Genomic DNA, 21,091 nt, shown 5'->3' on the forward strand with positions numbered 1-21,091 from the left:
TAATCTTTTATCTGATTATATGCTGCATCTAAACATCAGTTGATGACGCACACCTTTTGAATGAGAGCAGGCACCATGCTTCTCTTAGCACTCTTTCTAACTGAGGAAGTGCAGTGTATTAGAGAGCACGGCAGCTGTGTTACCATTCTCACCTGGCTTGGCTCCCAGAGCTGCTACCTACTAGCTGAGTTATCTAGGGCAGGTCTTCGCCCTTCAAGCTTCTGTTTCCTCATCGGCAAAATGCCGCCTATAACACAAAACCTCGTGGGGCTGTAAAGGATCGGTGCTCAGTAAAATTGGTGGCAATTATTAAGTGGACATTGAGGTGTCACCATATTTTTAGTATTATAAGTAATACTTGGGGTACTATTTTGTTCTTAAAATGTTCCCCTGCATTTTGGATTCCCTCTCCAAATGTTCCTCTGCAGTTTGCCCTCCACTTTAACTCTAAGCTCATGTGGCTTCGACTCCTGAGAGGCTGGGGGAGCACTGCCCCTCCAGACATGACCATCTTACCTTGTCTGAAGGTACTTTATCCTGGACAGCATGTCAAGATGGCCTGCAGAGTACTGCTCAATCACATCCTTCACATCATAAGGCCTCAAAGTCTCCTTGAATTTTTTTTTATAGAGGCGGAACTGGAGAATTCTGCAAGGTAGAAGAGAGGCATTTGTGAGTCATGGGTAGAAGGCAGAGGGAATTATAAACAGGACTAGCAAACATGGGCAGGGGGGGAAAGAACCAAAGAGAAAAAGAATTGATGGGGAGCACTGCCAGCTCTTGCCCTAGTTCTACCTGTCTAGTCCCTCTTCTTCTTGACCGCTGCCCTCAGACACTTGAATGATAAGAAAATGGTGAGAACAGCTGGGGTTAACATCTATCGCACCTTCATTACATGCCAGGAGCTGAGCTGAGTGCTTTAGGAACAATCCGGCTAACACCAGTTTCCAGGTCTGGGTTCAGGCAGCGTCAGCCCCTACCCAGGGCCATCTCGTGAAGCAGCAGAGCTGGTCCTCACACCCACGTCTGTGCGCTGGCAAGACCTACGTCCTTGTGCACGGTCTCACCCTTTCTCCTGGAGGACAGCCGACGTCTCCTTCTCATTGTCCCATTTAGGTCTCCTGCCTGTGAGCTCCTAGCAAAGAAGCCTACATCATCTCAGGCTTCTCAGAAAGTAGGTCACCCCCAACTGGACCGGGAGGCCAAATCCTCCCCTCCATCTTCCTGGGAACCAATGAAACCACCAAGCTGGTATAACGCTCCTTGAGAACCCATCGTAAGGTTCACTCCAGCCGAGCACAGTATCACTGTACAGTACTCGTTATGGGCCATTCGAAGCCATTCCGTTTGTCAGAGCCCATCGCTCCAGCTGCTAAATAGTATTTTGGCATATTGGTTATGCCATTCATTATAGTCAACATCCTTCCCAGCTTTGTGCCATTTTATAAGCCTGCCCTAAATATTCCCCATCTAAGGGAGGGCAAACTATGGTCCCCGGGCCAAACCCAGGTTGCTGTCTGTTTTTCTCAGTGAAGTTTCACTGAAACACTACCACGTCCATTCATTTGTGTATTACCTATGGCCCTTTTGTGCTACAATGGCAGAGTTGAATACTGGAAACAGAGCCTGTATGGACCACAAAGCCTAAACTACTTCCTATCTGGCCCTTTAGAGAAAAGACGCTGACCTCTGAACTACAGCCTCAGTACAAATGCTAGAGTGGACAGGGCAGAGGCCAGAGTCAGGGGCATCCCAGCAGAGCCCTCCCTCCAGGTTGGTACAGTCGTTGGTTTGTTTTCTTTAAATGGGATTATCCACAAGTTAGTCATCCAGTAGCTGTGCTCTCAACCATGCCATACTGCCATCATATTGGACGTGACAGTGTCATGAGAAATAGAGTTAAAAGCTTGGCATGGCTTACACTCATGCACTTCCCTGATCCATTGGACTGGGCAGCTAGCTGAAAGTATCATGACTAGTTCTTGGAGAATCCAAGTTAGTTTCTAGAAATCACTGCCTCCCTTTTGAGTGTTCACCAGCCCATATCCTTATACAGTTTTCCTTAAGTAATAGCATACTTTCATTTTCCTGCAGAATTCTAAAGCAGAACAGGAAGAGTCAGGGTGGGTTATAGCTTCTGCTGACACACACAAAAAATCAAAGATCCATTGATTATCTTTAAAAAATGCTAATTAAAAGAACTATATGGATGAAAAGCAGCAAAAGAACAAATATTTTGAGTTAGCAGCTTACCAAGGAAGACAACCCCATGTCAATATGCCACTCCCCTGATCTCTCTTTTTTTAAAATTACATATTATTTTTTTAATCATTGCCAAAATCTAAAACAAAGAGAAAGCCATTTATTCCTACCATAGGGTATCATACAACCATAAAAAGAATGTACTATGAAGATATCATACTGAGTGAAATAAACGAGTCACTGGAAAAAAAAAAGAATGTACTAGAATCCCACCAAGTGCATTGGAGAAATTCAACAAAACCATCGTTAAAGAAACATGTGCATAATATAATCCTAGTTTTGTAAAACAATAACCAAATAAAACTCTTACATATGTGTAAACTTTTATGAATGTAAAGATATACATGGAAAAATATACACTAGCTTTATAACATAAGTCATCTGGAAGTGGTACAAAGGGAAAGAAAAGAAGAAGAAAGAAAGGAAGACATTCAGGGGAAAAACTTGAAATTTAAGTTGTTCATGAAAATATTATTTTTATATGACTTAAATTGTTTAATATTATATACAGCTGTCTGTGTGAAAAGGTGCATAAAGAGAAAACCTAAAGGAAATAATAAACACATAGTAAATGTGGTTTTCTCATGGTGGGTGATTTCAGGTAATTTTTACTTTTCTACATCATTTTTTTCATGTTTAAGTTTTTAAAATGAGGGTATATAACTTAACATAAAAATTTTTTTCCTTATGAAAAATCAGTGTCAATGGTTAAAAACCAGAATAATTTTGTCCATATGTAGTCTATGCACATTTAATGCACCCACAACCATTTTTGAAAATAATTGATAAGTCTAAACTGATTTGCTGATGGCCAGCACATTTCATGTCCTGGAATGCCCACATTCCACACTCTGGCTGTATGGACAATAGCACTTGTTCATTTCTTTCTCTGTGTATTCTTGAACCCCTTGTTCTAGATACAGATCTGACAGTTTGGATCTTCAACTCCCTAATTCTATTTTTATTATACATACCCATATTTCCTGATTCTCTTTTGGGTCCCTTAGATTTTAGCTTCTAAATTTTTTTTTTTACTTAATTTTTGTATTTGAGTAAGAAACCCTTCATTCCATGTCTGACCACATTGACGCTTAACCAGGATAGCGTCCGTAGCCCTTGACATGCCTCTTCCCACAAATGTGCCCACACTCAGGTTTAGCAGTGATATGTGTAGCCCTCACTTTCCATGTGGATAATAAGTTTATACTCATTTACATTTACTTTATTCACTTTGAAACTAAATGGTTCAAAATATAACAAGGGCTAATCCTGATTTTATTCTTTATAACCCTTTAAATACAAGGCACCAAGTATCAATCACTTACTCTATATTGATGTTAGATGAACTACACGCAAACCCTGTCCTAGAGAAGTTAAATATCAGAGAAGAAAAGCAAGGAGGGAGGAAGGATAGGGCTTTTTTTTTTTTTTGAGATCTTTCATATTTTTTTCCTTTTCATACACTGAATGGTTTTAGAAACCTGTTCTATAATTTCCATACCCTTTTCAAAGTGAAGGCATGAAAGTATGAAAACTATAAAGCAAGTTTCTAAAAACATTTACTGCTTATGCTTTTTATGTATTTTAATTACTCCCTCCCCGACTAGACTGTGACCTCATAGAGAGTAGGGGTTTTTGTTTTTATTCACTGCTTTATTCTGAGTGCCTAAAATAGTGCTTGGCCTGGGTAGGATTGCAAGAAATAGATGAATGAATGATATCTGGTGCAAAATATTTATGAGGGTTTGGGTGAGGGGATGGGGACAAAGGATGAAAGCGATGAAACTGAAAAGGTAGTTTGGAGTATTTTTTGAATGGCTCAGATTTATACTTAGAAGTATGCAAGAAGAAAGCATTGACTAAGAGAAGATGACATAATTATGTTCATATGCTTTACTAAGAGATACCGGAACCTGAGAGGTGAGTAAGAAAAGTGAGTAAGGAATCAGTCAAAAGATAATAAGGTGCTGAGCCAGGACAGTGGAGTAAGACTGGAGAGGGTGGTGTAGGCGGTGGATGGAGCCTGCAGAAGAACTGAGAATATCACTGGGATTCAATGGAATAGCAATCTTTAATTCATGAAAATGCCTATGTAACCAAAGAACCATTTGACATAAACATTCAAGAAAGGGAATTGTTTTCCTTCAAAACTTAATCTGTAACAAAATAGCTTATGGTCACAATTTCCCCTCATGGTACTTACTTTGTGACATTAATCATTTGTGTGCATCTCTATCTCATTATATATATATATATATATATTTTATATTCCCTCTTTTTAAAAATATTTACTTTTTAATTGTCTTTTAAAAAGATACATAGATCACAAAAAAGGAAGAAGAGATCTGATGTGGGGACATTTTCAGGACTTGGAGTTGTCCTGGGTGGTACTGCATGACAGTTGCTGGACATTGTATGTCCTGCCATGGCCCATTGGGTGGACCGGGGGAGAGTGTAAACTATAATGTAAACCATTATCCATGGGTGCAGCAATGCTCCAAAATGTATGTCCCACAATGATGAAAGAGTCGTGCACGTGGGATGAGTGGGTGGGGTGGGGTGTGGGGTATACGGGAACCTTGTCGTGTGGGAGCTGAGCTGGGGTCCGCAGCGGCCCAAGGCTGGGGAGGGGAGCCTCACCTGACTGCTCGGATGGCCGCCTTCAGCGTGGGGATCATGTCTTCAATGAGGAAGTCGTTCCCGTAGCCCCTGTCTTCCGCCGCGGGGTCCCCCGTCCCAGCATCTGGGAGGGAGACACTTATCAACGCCAGGCCCCAGAACTTGGGAAGGCTCGTGGACCCTGTCATTCCGAGCCCCCCAAGCAACAGGGCCAGTCCACCGCCATCGTCTCCGTTCCCGCTCCGTGGAAAGCCCGCAGTACTCTCCGGAGGGATCGGCTCGCCACCGGGCTAAGTGTCGCCGCCATCCCAGTATCCAGAAGCCGGAGTCCCAGCAGCCCGGGTTCACTGCTGGTGAGCGGGAGGAGGCTATCAGGGATGCGCTTATTCCAGGGCTCCCGGGGGGTCCCCAGGCACAGCGAGGACACTGTGGGCTTCACAGAGCTGAGTTTGCATTCTCGCTGCCCGTCCCCATCCCCTGATCTTGGGAAGCCACATTCTGAGCCATTCACACCTCAGGGGCTTTCAGAGAGTGGGGCCAAGGGCCTGGGGGGCCACCAACACCGAGGACACAGCTTTCCTGCTGCTCCCCCCTTTCCATAAGGGAAAGAGGCTCTTTGCACAGGGGTAGGAGCACGGCTCACGTGGGAGCCACAGACCCTGTGTGTCCCCGAGGAGGTGGCCCAGATGCCTCCCCCGGGGGAAATGAAGCCGATGGCTGGGGTTCGTTCAGGGAGGGCAGGGAAAGCACTACTTTGCAGATGTGAGAGTTCTTTGAAGGGGTGAAGGGAGAAGGGGCAGGGAGCAGGGAGCAGGGAGCGGAGGGGCAGGGTGAGAGGAGGAAGGTGTTACCTTCAGAACTCTGCCAGAAAGCATAGGCTTTCATGCGGAAGGCCGTGCGGAAACGCTCTTTATTGTTTAAGCCAACAGGCTTTGGTTCTTTAGAAGGACTTTCTTCTATGGCATCTACATTCAGAGGGGTAAATAGCTTTCCTTTAGTATTGCTACCACGAGGATTAGAAAGGCGAACCCGATCCAAGAGACCCAGCTTTTGGCTACAAAATAAGCAAAAGTTAACAATTTTCTTCCTTCAGTGCAGGCTCTCGTCACGTCCCCCCCTCCATAAAGCTGCCCATTCTCCTCCACAACACCTGAAGGGGACAGTGCACACACACAGCTCAGAACCGGGCTGGGCCGGGGTCAAATCCTAGCTCCACAACTCACTAGCTATGACACTGGGCAAGGCACCAGAGCCGCTGAACTTCGGCTAAATGGAGCTCGAAGGAAACACCTGCTTCACAGCTTTGTTCCTTCTCTGGTCCTCTCTTTCCTTTCTACCACCCCGTGGTGCCCAGATAGTGACTTAGACGAAGACGTTCTGATAGAACATTCCCTGAGTGGAACTGAATGACATAAATGACAGAAAGGAGGGGTCCCTACAGCAGTGTCTGCAGACACCCCCCATGGATGGCATTTTGGGGGGACAGTGAGCTTGGATGGGAAAGAGCACATCTTTAATTTGCTAACCCCGAAATGGAATTCTGCGTCTCTTTCAGTTTTGAATGTAGATAAGAAACCTCCGTAATATCCTCAATGCCTGGGCCTTCTCACAACATAAATCACAGATGATTTCATACCTCATCTCAAGGTATCATTTATGCTCATCAGTCTCCAAAATTTTGGAAGTATTCAACCTGCCACTCGAACTGGCCATTAGGTTCATTCACAAAGAAGCACATATACTATGACATCTCAAATTCTAAAGTATTTTAATAAATATGTTTCAATGCAGTGTTTCCTTTGTGATCATAAGTATTTTGTCTCTGGGTTCAAAATATTATTCTGAGAAGGGGTCCATGGACTTCACTGTACTGCCAAAAGGGCCCTTGGTACCCAAACCGGTTAATAACTCCCAACAGAAAGTTGCTCGGTGCAAAGAGCCAGCCTCGCCTCCGCTCGAAGCCCACCTCCACGCCGTATCATCTGGCTGACCTCAGGCAAACCTGTAACCTGTCTGAGCCTCAGTTGCCTTATCTGTGAAACAGAGCTACACATTCTCTGCCTCACATGGCTGCTCGGAGATAATGGTTGCCAAGGATTGGGCAAAGAGCCTGGCATATACTGGGTGCTCTATAAATATTTTCTCTCTCTCAATTCTGCCCCTTTACCCTAAAGGCAAGGAATGAAGTCTATTTCGCCTGGCAAATTTCAAGGAAAGCTGCATTTTCACACAACAATATGCTCGACTCCCTGCTTCCTCTCCATCATGCAATACAGGGCTTGGTGCGCAGCAGGCGTTTGACATACTGTGGGAAGAGCACATATTTTCATGTCTGCCTGCCCCCTTGGATTATGCAATCCAGGAAAGGCAGGGACTCTGCCTGGCCATCTTGGGACCCAGCACACCCCCTGCTCTGCACATTTGGGGGTTCCGTGTAGTTACTAAGTCATAGGCACTGGGGCAAAACCCATCTAGGTTGAACCGTCCTGACAAACCTTGCGGCCTTGGGCATGTAACTTATCCTGCCTGATCTCCAGTTTCCTCGCTTGTAAAATGATGACAATTAGTCCACACCTCACTTGCACTGAAAGGATTAAATGAGGAGAGTCATGTAAAGGGCTTAGCGGACTGGGATGCTGGACATGTTCAATAAACACTGGTTCTCACCATTTCCTTGGTAAATAATCCTCCTCCCAAAGAGGCAGGAGAAGGTTGGTGACATGTGAAAAGGATGGATAAGATTTCCTGGACCACAAAAAAGTATTGTTGTTTTTTTCCCTGAACTGAAATGAGCTCTTGGAATTTATATATTATTTTATAGTACTTCTTAATGCTAGTCACAAAACACTGAAAACTGCTGGGGCACTCAATTTTGAGATAAATGTATGAGAAGCTTCATTCCAGACCAACTAAGCAAGACAAAATTAATGGCAGCCACTTTGTCCTGACTTGAAATCTCAGTACTCTCTTGGTTTGATCTGTTCTGGGAGGAAAGATTTGCTTGTGTGGTATTCCAACGCCTCCCTGGAACCACAACAGTCGGAATTGCTTTACCTATGCTCGCTTAATGCCCAGTGGTCACAGATGTTGGTTTATAAGAGATGGATGCAGACTTTGTAGGAATCCAGATGCATGGGGCACAATTCAGAAACCCCTGCTCTGAATTATTCACAGCCATTGCACTCAACAGGCTAAAGGAATTCTTCCTCCAGCAGAATGGATGGTAAGCTTACTTCCTAATTGGGTTGTCTGAAATCCAAGACTCCAAAAGATATTTAAAAATGCAAGGCAAAGTTCAGTCCTGAAACTCAAAATTCATCTCTGTCCTTCTCCATATGGATTTCCAGTGCAAAACTCAGGTCTTGATCTCAGAAGACATTGCAAGTCTTGTAAGAAAAGTCCTCCTTGAAGCTGGCATCAGTGTCCCTGGGAAAGTCAGGCCCCCAGATTCATTAAGCATGAGAAACAATTTCCAGACATGAATTGGGAAAACTGGAAATGAATGGACTGGAAACAGCAAAGTAAAATGACGGTTTATCTGTCCTGGCAAGGACAGCCCCAGCCCTGTGCTCCAGCCTCATCTCCCAGCGACCAGTGAACTCCAGCCATTTAAAGCCCACACATTTCCCTAACTTTCTCACTTTCCAGCCTTTGAACGTGATGTGAACTCTGTCTGGGAAACTTCATCCTTTCTTTCATCGAAACTACTCTTACTTTTTTCCACAACTCGGTCCAAGAACAAGCAAGCCCAAGGTCTCACTCTCGCTCTTGGTCTAGTTAGACCTCCACTTGCTGTGCCTCTAAGAACATTGTAGGCTTTTCTTCATCCCGGCTCTTGACCACTGTAATGAAACCTCTGGTCAGTAGGGACTCTCCCACTAAAGCAGGGATGCACAACCAGGGGTGATTTTGTTCCCCAGGGGACACTTGGCAATGTCTGGAGACGTATTTGCTTGACCCAACTAGGTGCCTGCTCTTGGCTCCAGTGAGTTGAGGTCAGGGATGCTGCTAAACATCCTGCAGTGCTTCTAGAAACCAAGAGTTATCCTTGCCAAAATGTCAATAGGGCTGAGGGTCAGAAACTCAAGGGTAAGTTCTAGGGCCAGAAATTGTACTAGTTCAGTTTTGTGTGTCTGGCATTTAGCATAGAACCTGGTGCCTAGCAAAGCACCAAAAGCATTATTATGATTTCAAGGGAAGGGAAAAAGGAAGATTTGTTAATCTTCTGATGAATAAAATGCATCCTGTTTCAGGTGGCGGAAGAACTACAGGACAGTAGAAAGAGTGAGTGTTGAAGTAAGAGAAATGGGTGGAAATCTTTGCTTTCCACTTAATTATTTCACCTTGAGTAAATCATTAACTCTTTCTGGCTCAGCGTCCTCATCTGTAAAATAGAGCTAGTGTTTATTTGTTCACCAAAAATGTGTTCAGCACCTTGTAAATGCTAGGCTTCTGGAAACATATGTATATATTGATGAATATAAGTGAAAAAAGTAGATGTGGTTTTCAGCCTCCAGTCAGCTTATGATGAAGCCAAGAAGAAAGACAACAAGCAAACACATACATATATTGCTAGAAACCTGATGAGGAAATGGAGAGAATGCCATGACGGAGGGAAACAGGAGGTCAACATAGTTAGGGTAGTCAAGGAAGGCCTCTTGGAGGGCAAGGGGAGATCAATTAGGAAGCCAATTTCAGCAGTCCAAGAGCAGAAAGACGGCGATCCAGTAGTTGAGGCCTAAAGGGTGAGAAGCCAGATTTAGAGAAAATGGGTGAGAGCTCTCCAGAGAGAAGAAATGGCATGTAGGCTCCGGAGGCATGAAAGCCTGGGTTTGATGAAGTAAAGGGAGGACGTGTACCCAAAGCATCACAAGCAAATGGCACAAAGTGAGACCAGATACCAGATCCATTGGGGCTTGATAGGGATTACTGTTTTATTCTTAAGAGTACCTGGAGGCCACTAAAAGGTTTTACAAGAGGAGAGTAAATAAACTTCACATCTAAACGGGAATTAAGAACAAAAAAATTGGCCAATTAGGAGGCCACTGAAGTTTTCCAGGCAAGAGATAGTGGCTTGGCTTAGGGGGATGGCAGTGGGAAGGAGGAGGAGTCTAGGACTTTGCAATCTATTTTGGAGAAGAACCAACAGTCTTTTGTTAGCAAAAGAGACAGAGAAGGAATCACTCCTGGGTTCTGGCTGCACACAAATGGGTGCATGGTGATGACATTTTTTTTTTTTTTTTTGAGTTGGGCAAGACTGGGGACAAACAGGTTTGTGCATTAAATCAAAGTTGAACTTGGGAAATGTTAGTTTTAGCAAGACAGAGACATCCTGTCAATCAGGTGGCTGGAGACCTTGTCTGTCTTAATCATCACTAAATTCCCAGTCCCTAGACTTGTTCCAGGTACATAGGAGGGGTTTAATGAGTAATCATTGACTAAGAGGTTGAGTGGATGGAGGGATGGAGAAATGGACTGAGGGAAGGATGGGTCATTGGTGCATGGGTGGATGGACCAACTGTAGTGACATGGCAGTCAAGGGAAGTGTATTTTGAAAAATTGATCAGTTTGTCTTGTGCTGTTTGTTTAGAGAGTGACATGTGGTGGCATGGACCAAGTGACCATCCCCGAGCAGCCAACCTGTTTCTATGAAAATTACACAGGTGTACCTGGCTCACTCAGGAGGCCCTGGGGAATGGGGGTGGGCCCTCACCCAAATCTGCAGCCCACTTTAGCACCATGGTCTACCCTGAGGAAGACAGAGAAGGCAGCCAGATAATACACACCTGTCACCATCCACGTGCCAAACCTCTGTGGCTTTGGTGGCCTATTTTTCTCTCTGACAAAGGGTGTGAATGAAAGTTGCTCTCTCACCCTGGTTTCTTTTTAATAAAATGGAAGATCTTAACCAGGGAATAGATGACAATGAATGTGAAATGCTAGCATTGACTTTCAGAAACAACATCAGAGGTGAGGAAGATGATGGTAGCTTCTTCCAGCCCACACTGCTCACAGAGCAGGGCAACCCCATAACTCAGAGCCTCTGCTTCTAGCTACAAAGCAAACTCTTTTGTGAAGAAAGACTCACTGTTTAGGGAAGTTTTGAGTGCATTTTCCTGGGGACATCGGCAAGTTATTCTTTTTAACTGAACTAACAAGTCTGCATTTCTGAGGATTTTTCATATAGAAAGAGGTGGCTCTGGGGAAGATCACAGGCCTGGGCTCTCAATGCTTACCAGCTTGAAGGTTGAAAGATGAAGGAGAGAAGGAACAAAATTAGGGCCTTCAGCCTTCCCTCCATCCAGTGAAAAGCTACTCAACTCTGGATAGGCCAAAGGAGGCCTCCTCGACGCATCCCCTCTGATTGCCTGATCCAGGTAGAACCTCCTGGGGTTCCCTTCTTTTGTGCCTGTCACTCCCATCCTGATATCTTAATCCCCCTACCAGCACCCTGCATAGTTCCCAGTTCCCTTTCGGTTGACACACCACCTCCCCCATCAGACTGTGAATACTTCCCCTATTAGCCTGTGAGTCTAACTGGGGCTGCCTCCAATTCATCTGGGGATCTTAATTCTCCACGTTCAGGTTACAGAATGAAGGGAGGAAGGAAGTAAAGAAAGAAAGGAGAAAGGCATTGCAAAGCCAGGATTCCAACCTAGCTCAATTGGACTTGGAGGCCAGCTCTATACCATGTAAACCTAAAAATGTGGGTGCTGGGAAGCGGACTTGGCCCAGCGGATAGGGCATCCGTCTACCACATGAGAGGCCCGCGGTTCAAACCCTGGGCCTCCTTGACTCATGTGGAGCTGGCCCATGCGCAGTGCTGATGCACGCAAGGAGTGCCGTGCCACGCAGGGGTGTCCCCCGCATAGGGGAGCCCCACGCGCAGGGAGTGCACCCCGTAAGGAGAGCCGCCCAGAGTGAAAGAAATTTAAGCCTGCCCAGGAATGGTGCAGCAAACAAGGAGAGCTGATGCAGCAAGATGATGTAACAAAAAGAGTCACAGATTCTCGTGCCACTGACAACAACAGAAGTGGACAAAAAGAAGAACACACTGCAAATGGACACAGAGAACAGACAACTGGGGGTGGGGGAGCAGGGAGAGAAATAAATAAAATAAATCTTTAAAAAAAATAAATAAAAATAAAAACGTGGGTGCCAATCAGGATGGCAGTGATGACAACAATAGAAACAAGCCCTGAGATAGTACTTATCACAGGCCAGGCTTCAGTCTAAGCCCCTAAGCCTTACAGCAGCCTTAGGAGGTAGGCACTCTTATTAGAGATGAGCAAACAAAGGCATAGGAGGTTCTGTGATGTGCTCACTATCATACAGCCAAAATTCCAAAAAGTGACCTGAAGCACAGTGTGTCACAAGCCACACCACATGAGTCTCATTCTACTACTGTGACCACAATCTCCTAGGATGCAAGAGCTGGAAGTTGGCTTAGGAATGACCAGATCCTTCCAGTGATGAGGCAACGCAAGCCAAACGCTGGTGGTTTCCAGTTAGGCAGGGGGAGAGGAAGGGCAGGTAAAGCAGGGATGCAGAGGGGGCAGGCTCAAGGCCAGAGGGACTATGAAATGACAGCCCTGGGCTGTTCATCTGGGTCCTCCTCTTTCAGACTGTCTTGCAAAGTCAGCTCTGCCGAGCTCCATGGCTGCTGTGGTTTTTTCTGATCCACTGAGCTTGGGAATCTGCAGGTCCGACTGCAGGACATTTCCAGCCAGTCCTCTGAGGACAGACAGACTTTCCTCCTGATTGCATTAAATCTGCAAAGACCAGCTTTCCAAATAAAAAGGTCACATTCAGAGTGAGGCTCCATCGATACTTCTCTGGTGTTCTCAAAAAATAATTATTAGCTTCCCGTATCCAAATCTCATGTATGAATAATGTAACAATGAATCAGCACACACCTCTCTTGAGCATTCACTGCATGCCGTCTCCCAGGTGCTCCAGGTATCGTTTGGACCAGCCTCTAGCCTGACTATTATTCTTCCCATATCACAGATAAGGACATGGAGATGCAGGGGCATTATAGGCACTACGCAAGACCACAGAGCTAATAAATAGGGGAGCCAGGCTCAAAGTCTGATGGTCTAATTCTGGTGTCTGTTCCTACCCTTGCTGCTATCACTGATTCCTAATTCTATCACCTGGTTATTTTGAGTCTCTGATTAAAGAAACAAAAGGGCCACAGATCTGGAGGGATCCAGAAAGGCATAGGTGGATAATGAAATCTAACTCTTGTACCAATATCTATCTCATAATCACAGTACCCTGGATCTGCTAAGACAGCTTTCCAACATCCACATACCTATCACCCTTGCCTTTGGCAAATGTAGTGGGCTGAACTGTGTTTCCCCAAAAGATACGGTCAAGTCCTAACCCCCACAGTATCTTTGCAGATGTCAACAACTTAAAATGAGGTCAGCCTGGGTTAGGGTGGGTCCTAAATCCAATGACTGGCAACTTCATAGGAGAAAGAAGGGGAAGATTTGGAGACAGAGACGCAGACACACGCATAGAGAAATGGGCCTCATGGAGACGGAGCCAGAGCTGGGTGTGAGGCAGCTATAGTGATGCAGCTGCAAGCCAAGAACTGCCGGCCACCACCAGAAGATGGGAGAGAGGCAGCGTGGCTCTGCTGATATCTGATTTGGGACTTCTGGCCTTCAGAACAATGAAAGAATAAATGTCTGTGGTTTAAAGCCAGCCTGTTTGTGGTACTCTATTATGGCAGCGCTGGGGAGCTACTAGAGCAAATAAAGCGAGTTTAACGGATGAGTAAGTACTGTTTTCTGGGCACCCACGATCCTGGTTGACAGCGTACTGTGTGAAAGGTCATGCCAAGTCTCTTATTTTGCTCTGGGTAACAATTTCTCATCAGTAAAGTTGGGGGGATTAGACTAATTGATGTCTAGATTCCTGTACATCTTTAATATCCACGAGTCTTGGGCATGGAAGGTGTTCTACTGCCCACATTACCCACCACGCTGTGAGATGAATTTCATGTGGCTGATCCTGGAGGGAGAAGGTGAAGTGGAAGTTCCAGCATCTGACCACATGTGCTTTTACTCCAGAGAAGGTTTGGTTCTGCCCCTTTCCCTGCCTCCACAGTCTCCTTTCCAGGGAGGATGTCAGCTAAGGGAGCCAAGGAGGGGTTGGAGAAAGCAAAGCAAAGTGGGTGTCTAGCAAAGGTCAGGGCTGGCTTGGGGGTGGGGATTGTGAACTGCAAGCTGGACTGACAGGTCCAAAGTCCTGCTCTTGCTACTCTCTAGCTGCATGCCCTGGTGCCAGTTACTTACCCTCTTTGAACCTCAGTTTCTCATCTACAAAACAGGGTTTAAAAATAGTGCCTCACAGGGTGGCTGTAAGGGCTAGATGTGCTTAGCACAGCACCTGGCATTCCATATGTTATTAGAATTATGCTTGAACTCTTAGATCCAAAGAATGATCCTCCTTTTAATTTGACAGCTCTGTAATGGGTAGGAGATAATAATGAGATGCCTGGAGCATTTCTCCTCTCTCCAAAGACTGAAGCAGAGGAAAAGAATTCAGTGGCTGCTGTTCAGATTGACTTGTTTGAAAATAAAAAGTGAACACCTGAGATCAGGCAAGCAGTTATTGTCAAGTCACCTGTTTTGAGAATTAAAAAAAATTGTTATCTTCTATCAAACAGACACTCCTAATTATTAGCATTGCTGTATATCTACGGAATAGTTATAAAAATTGATATTCAAAGTGATGCCCTTAACACAAAATACTGATATATTTTCTGGAAAAATCTACAATGAATGAGACTCAGTGTAGTGGTTGAATCATGGCCTCTCAAAGGTGTGTCGACCCAGAACTTGGGAGTGGAACCTTATTTTGCCAAAGGGTTTTCGTAGATGTAATAGGGTTGAGGACCTCAAGATGAGATATCCTGGAATCAGGTGGGTTCTAAAGCCAATGACAAAAGAAGGTGGGAAGAAGGTGATAGGAGGACAGCGGCAGAGACTGCAGTGATGTAGCTACAAGTCAAGGAGCACCTAGGACTCTTGGCAGCCATTGAATTCTAGAGGAGAGCCAGGGAGCAGGTTCTCCCTTAGAACATCTGCAAAGAACCAACTCTGCCAATACCTTGATTTTGAACTTCTGATCTCCATTACTGTGAGAGAATAGTCTGTTGCTTTAATTCATTAAGTTTGTGGTAATTTGTTACAGCAGCCTTAGGTAACTGACACACTCAGTATGGTTTCTTACTGATGTTCTTTACTGCAAAATTATCATATTAAGAATTTGACATAGGATAACTAAAAAATTTAGAAAACTGTACAGCCTAAAATATGGACCACATAGTAAGCACAAATGTCACCTTGTTTGAAAACTATAGTGATGGAATCTGTACATCAGTTTCAGGAAATATGATATGAATAAGTTAAAAGATTATTGCTGTGCAAGGGAAACGGTTTTATGGTGGATCTGGGGAAATACTGTATATTGTATATATGAATTTCGGTGATCTAAGACTCTTCTGAAGCTGACATTATGTTGGGATTCACTTTACGGGAAGTTTTGGATCACAGAGTGGTTCAACAAGGGCAGTGGAGGAATACTGATATGGGATGTTATTGACAGGATATATATGGTTGACAGGGAGTTATACAGGGCATATGCCCAGGGTATATGGTAATGTCTATATATACTCATAGTGGAAACAAAAACAACAGCTGGGGGGGGTACTGGGCTCCTGGCCGGGGGGTCACTGTTGTGGGCCCTGGGAGAGCAGCGGCAATCCTCCAGGTGCAACGGCAAGAACCAGGAAGGAAGGAGGGCCCAACAGTGGGCTCGTGATACTAATGGTTACACTTTTGAGCCTATACACCTGCAATAAGAACAAGGCCTAGAGTAGCATTGTGCCTGGGGGTTTCCTCCTGACAGCCTGCATGTTACTCAAATGTGGCCACTCTCACAGCCAAACTTAGCGTGTAGATGCGAAGCATTCCCCCCAGCGTGGGACATGACACCCGGGGATGAGCCTCCCTGGCACCGAGGGATCACTACCACATACCAGCTGAAGAAGCAACTAGAAAATGACCTTGAATTAAAGATTCAATGCGGAACAGCAGAATATACCTGTCTACATATAATGACATGACTTCGGGAAGCTGTTTGACCTAATGTAAGGGGGAAATGGAAAGGAGAAATGAGATTATAAGGCTGTGAGTCTCTAAAAAAGAGTCTGGAGGTTGTCAGAAGGAATACCCCTATGTACAACTGAACAGAGTCTAAGAGACAGATAAGGTAGATACAACCCCAGGTATTGGTTCTTTGGAGGGATAAAGAGACCCACGGGTTCTATGGTCATGGCAGAAGGGGTTCACTGCCATGACAGATAGCCCTTCTTTGGAGCTGGTGTTTCTGTGTGATGGAATTGGACTCAGAGGGGATCTCTTTTCACAAGACTTGCATGCTACTTTATTGGAATTGTAGTCGGTGCTGGGTTTAAGATATATGTAGGGGATTTGAATCTCTGGACTGATAATATGACACCCAGGCCCAGAGCCTCAACAGACTTCAGCTCCTACACTTTGATTTATTGGACTTACTCCACTCAGCTAACATGGAGTTGAAGAAGGTCAACCACCACAACATGGAGCCTAGAGTGTCTACAACTGGAAGCGGGAGGAGTGCATCCAGTACCCATATGGAATCTAAGCCCTCACTTGACATAGATGTGCAGTGGACACAACCAATCCAATGTCCACAGAGAAAATGTGGAATGGGTGTGGGAACGGTAGCCATGGTGGCTGCTGGGTGTGGGGAACGGGAGGAAGAGATGAGATGTGGAGGCGTTTTCGGGACGTGGAGTTGTCCTGGATAGTGCTTCACGGACAATTACGGGACATTATAGATCCCCCCAGGGCCCACTGGATGGAACGTGAGAGAGTCTGGGCTATGATGTGGACCATTGACTATGGGGTGCAGTGATGCTCAGAGATGAACTTACCAGGTGCAATGGATGTGTCATGATGATGGGAGAGAGTGTTGCTGTGGGGGGAGTGGGGGGCGGGGGCGGTGGGGTTGAATGGGACCTCATATTTTTCATAATGTAATTAAAATAAATAAATAAATAAATAATTAAAAATAAATAAAAATAAATAAATTACAAGGACTAAAACCTTTTGAGGTGCTCACTCCCAAGCTTGTGTTAGGGAGGGAGCCAAGAAGGTCATTCTGCTTTTAAATGAGGGCACACTGCCTCTGCCCCTGCCTCCCCTCTAGACTCCTATTCGCATTTTCTCTGCCATTGCATGTGATGCCCAGAATTCTCCAACTCCAGGAACCTCCCCAATTGTTTGTTGTGCAATATCCCACTGCATTTATTTCTCTGTCATTTTTAGGATTCAGTCACTCCAAGGTATACATATCAATACCTCCACAAAGACTATAAACAGTTGGATGGCAATGATACAATTCTACCTGAAAATTTCACATATTCCCCAACATATAGAAACAGCTTGTGCTGAAAGAAGGTCTGTTGAGTGCATGAATCGAGGCATTTTATTAATAGATGCCAGCACCCATGCTATAACAGCAATAGATATATATATAACCTACATGCATAATAAAGAAGTTCTTTCTTTCTTTTGCTGTTGAAAAAAAAAAAAAAAAGAATTTGAGAGATTTGGGTAGAACGTATGCCTGCAAAGGCAAATATTGTTTTTGTCTTATCTTTCATTCCCCCATTCAATGGGGGTAAATAACTGAATCCCCCCACTTAAGCCAAGTGACTCTAATGGGAGCTGACAGTCACAGCCATCCCCAACCCAGGCTAACAGGGGAGATGTGACCCACACTTTGGCCAGTGGGGGGTGCTTATTCTCTGAGCCACACAGGTTGTCCAGGGAGTGGGTATGTCATATAAATTGGGCCAATCTGAGTGCTTCCGTGATTTTTTTTAATGAGTTGGGTGAAGGGTAGGTAGAAAGGAGGGAAAGGAAGAAAGAAATGACCCTGGAGGGTATGGCTTCACTGGTATAAAGTCAGCCAAGAGAGGGAAACCATCACAGAAATAGAAGCAGGGGCAAGAGATGAGAAAGCCCTGAAGGGTCCCAGCCCTTGGTGCTAAGCATCCCTGCCTTATCTCGTGATGTGAGCCATTATCATCTTTCCCTTTTTATGCAAGGTAGTGTAAGTTGGGTTTCTGACACTTGCTGAAAAAGAGTTTGTCCATTCACCCAGCTGTCCACATACCCAGTATGTTAACGTAGATTGAAAGCCAATTCTGTGTCAGGCTCTGTCCCAGGCACTGTTTTGGGTGCTGGGGATGAAGCGGTGAACAAAATAGAGTTCAGGCCTTTGGAGGCATTTGATCTAGTGAGGAAGCTAGGCAATAAACAAATATATAATCTATCAGGTCATTATTGGGGCTAATAAGGAAACTGAAGCAGTGTCTTTTATGGTGCACACACAGAGGGTTACCTCTGAAGAGGTGACATCGGAACAGAGACCCAAATGAAGTGAAGGAGTGAGCTCCACAAAGATGTGAGATGAAAGGACTCCCAGCAGAGCAAGAGCAGTGCCAAGGCCGTGTGTCTGTTAGAGTACCTGAACCTACTCTCCATTCCTGGACAAAAGGTGACCTGACAACCCACCGTGCTCCACTGGGAATCAGCCTGATATGTTGAGAGGACCATGGGATCCTTCAGTCAGGGAGACCTAAAACTGAACTCGCAGCTTAGCTATTTCCGTGTTTGAGTTAGGTACAAGGCATGTAAATCCTGAGGCCAATTTCATCATGAGTGGAATGGAGATAGAATACCTTATTTCCTTAGATTATTTATTTATTCACTCAGCAAATATTTATGGGGTATATCCTTTTTTCCAGACATAGTGTTAGCCTCCTGCACCTCATGATCTGGAATGGAAGAGACTATTTATTTATTTATTTATTTATTTATTTTTTAAGATTTATTTATTTATTTATTTTCCCCCCCTCCCCTGGTTGTCTGTTCTTGGTGTCTATTTGCTGCGTCTTGTTTCTTTGTCCGCTTCTGTTGTCGTCAGCGGCACGGGAAGTGTGGGCGGCGCCATTCCTGGGCAGGCTGCACTTTCTTTTCACGCTGGGCGGCTCTCCTCACGGGCGCACTCCTTGCGCGTGGGGCTCCCGCACGCGGGGGACACCCTTGCGTGGCACGGCACTCCTTGCGCGCATCAGCACTGCGCATGGCCAGCTCCACACGGGTCAAGGAGGCCCGGGGTTTGAACCGCGGACCTCCCATATGGTAGACGGACGCCCTAACCACTGGGCCAAAGTCCGTTTCCCGGAAGAGACTATTTAAAAGCTCTGACCACATAATATGGTAAGGGCTTTATTAGGGAAGTTCTGAGTCCTAAAGGCACCAAGGATAGAAGCATCTGGACTTGGTAATATTGGATAAAAGGATGGGGGTAGTGGGGTGGTCAAATGCCTCCTCTTTTTAGGTGGGTTAAGTGAAATCAAATCAAGTGCTTGGCTCCTGGTAGGCCCACAATGCCAGCTGTCTTCCCTCTGATTAACCTCAGAACCTTAGAATCAGAGAGAGAAGCATAGAATTGTCAAGACCAACCTCCCAGCCATGATAGTTCTTTGTATGTTCTTCAAACAAGTCTGCATAAATCAGAACAGTCAAGACAGCCCAATCTTTGGGATCAGAGAAGTTCATCTCTCTGTTGACCCTTGTGGGGTAAGGTGGCGGAGATGAAGTAACAGCTTTGTAAGCTACTATGGGCCTGAGCTCTTCCCACTGAGTTGACTAAAACGTTATTTCTCCCACCCCCAGGACTGTACCAGGATCTGTTAAGTCACAGAGAGTATAACTTTTTACTCGGGCTGACAAATGCATGCAAGTGCAGGTTCCCTATGCTTGGAGGAGGCGATAGTATACAACCCAAATTTGACTCCATTTAAAAATAATAATAAAGTAAGACTGAAGCTAAACCTAAGGTGGAAAACATATCCCAAAAATTTAACCTAGTACCTGTGTACAAAGAGCTGAACGTTCTCTAGTCACCTTGCTCCCTCTTGGGTAAAGGAATTGATTCTTCTGCGACAATTCACCCATCCTTCCCCAGACCTCATTCCCCGTGCCTGGCTGCAATAACACCTGGCGTCTCACCTGCCAACCAGTCAGCCAGCCTGACAGCCCGACCCTGGATTAGGAGCACCAACTGGCTTAAGCGACCTTGCTTGCCTGCTGTGAAGAGCATGAGCCAGCCAACACCCAGCAGCTTTATCCCTGGCATTGTGGGGGGTCCCTGAGAGAGGCCTGAGCCAGCAGACAATCTGCTCTCAGAGGCTCTTTTCCTTTTCTGTAAGTGGAGAAGCACCTCCAGCAAAGCCTCAAAATGATCTATCTGGACCCTGATTAAACAGAAAGCACCAAATCCAATGCAGAGTGATATTTTGTGTGTATGTCCCAATTTGGCAAAATTCTGCCTGTGTCTGTAGAAAAGGCTCTAAAGGTAGATTTTAGTCATTCTCTTGCGGTATCAACATCTGTGTGATTTTTAACCTTTTTGGCCATGAGACAGGCAGGGTCAAGAGCACCCCTGTGGGAGTCCTGAGAGCCGGACTGGGAAACCCCTGGTGCTCAGCGACTCTGTGCCTGAGGAGAGCGTGTCTGTGGAGGGAGCTTCCGTTTCAGTAAGAGCTTCTAGAAGAGACTCTTGGAGGCACTTTCTGCTTGCCTGTGTGAGCCAAGAGCTTCTGCAGCTTCTCTAGCAAATGCCCCAGCCTGGGCATTGCTCATCACTCAGCCTTTATCTACAATCTGCCCTAACATCCCTCTGTGCTCCAAACCGGGTCCAGGAAATGTGCCCCATCGTTTCAAAGCATACTCAGAAGGGGGCGGCCAGAAGCCTGATCTGCATTTCCACTAGGTGCGCACAGCTCTGCTGTGGCTGTTTCTTCCCGGTGGGTTACATGGGGGGGCGCATGCCGCAGGCCCGTTTGTGAGGACTTGTCCCAAACAGCACTGGTCTCACGTGGTTGGCGAACAAGGTGGTCCAGGAGCAGGCCCAGAGGCTGCCTGTCACCACCAGCTCCCCGCAAACCCCGGCCGCTGCCGGGGCAGCCATCGAGCTTAGCCCCGGGGACAGAAGGCCAGGCTGCCGAGGGGTTTGTGAGCCCCCATACTCAAACTATGATTTGTGAGAGGTGGTCTTTTTTTACAAACTCGGA

General features: G+C 45.6%; 1 protein-coding gene across 1 annotated transcript in view; it reads right to left on the minus strand.

Annotated features, from left to right (window-relative positions):
• The window catches only part of KCNQ3 (potassium voltage-gated channel subfamily Q member 3), a 338,886-nt gene that overhangs the window by 15,635 nt on the left and 302,160 nt on the right, over positions 1-21,091 (minus strand). Inside the window, 3 exon segments of the mRNA XM_004464870.5 lie at positions 517-648; positions 4,903-5,005; positions 5,733-5,935. Coding sequence (XP_004464927.2) covers positions 517-648; positions 4,903-5,005; positions 5,733-5,935 — 438 coding nt within the window.

The sequence above is a fragment of the Dasypus novemcinctus genome, chromosome 14, assembly GCF_030445035.2.
Source record: "Dasypus novemcinctus isolate mDasNov1 chromosome 14, mDasNov1.1.hap2, whole genome shotgun sequence".
Taxonomy (NCBI): domain Eukaryota; kingdom Metazoa; phylum Chordata; class Mammalia; order Cingulata; family Dasypodidae; genus Dasypus; species Dasypus novemcinctus.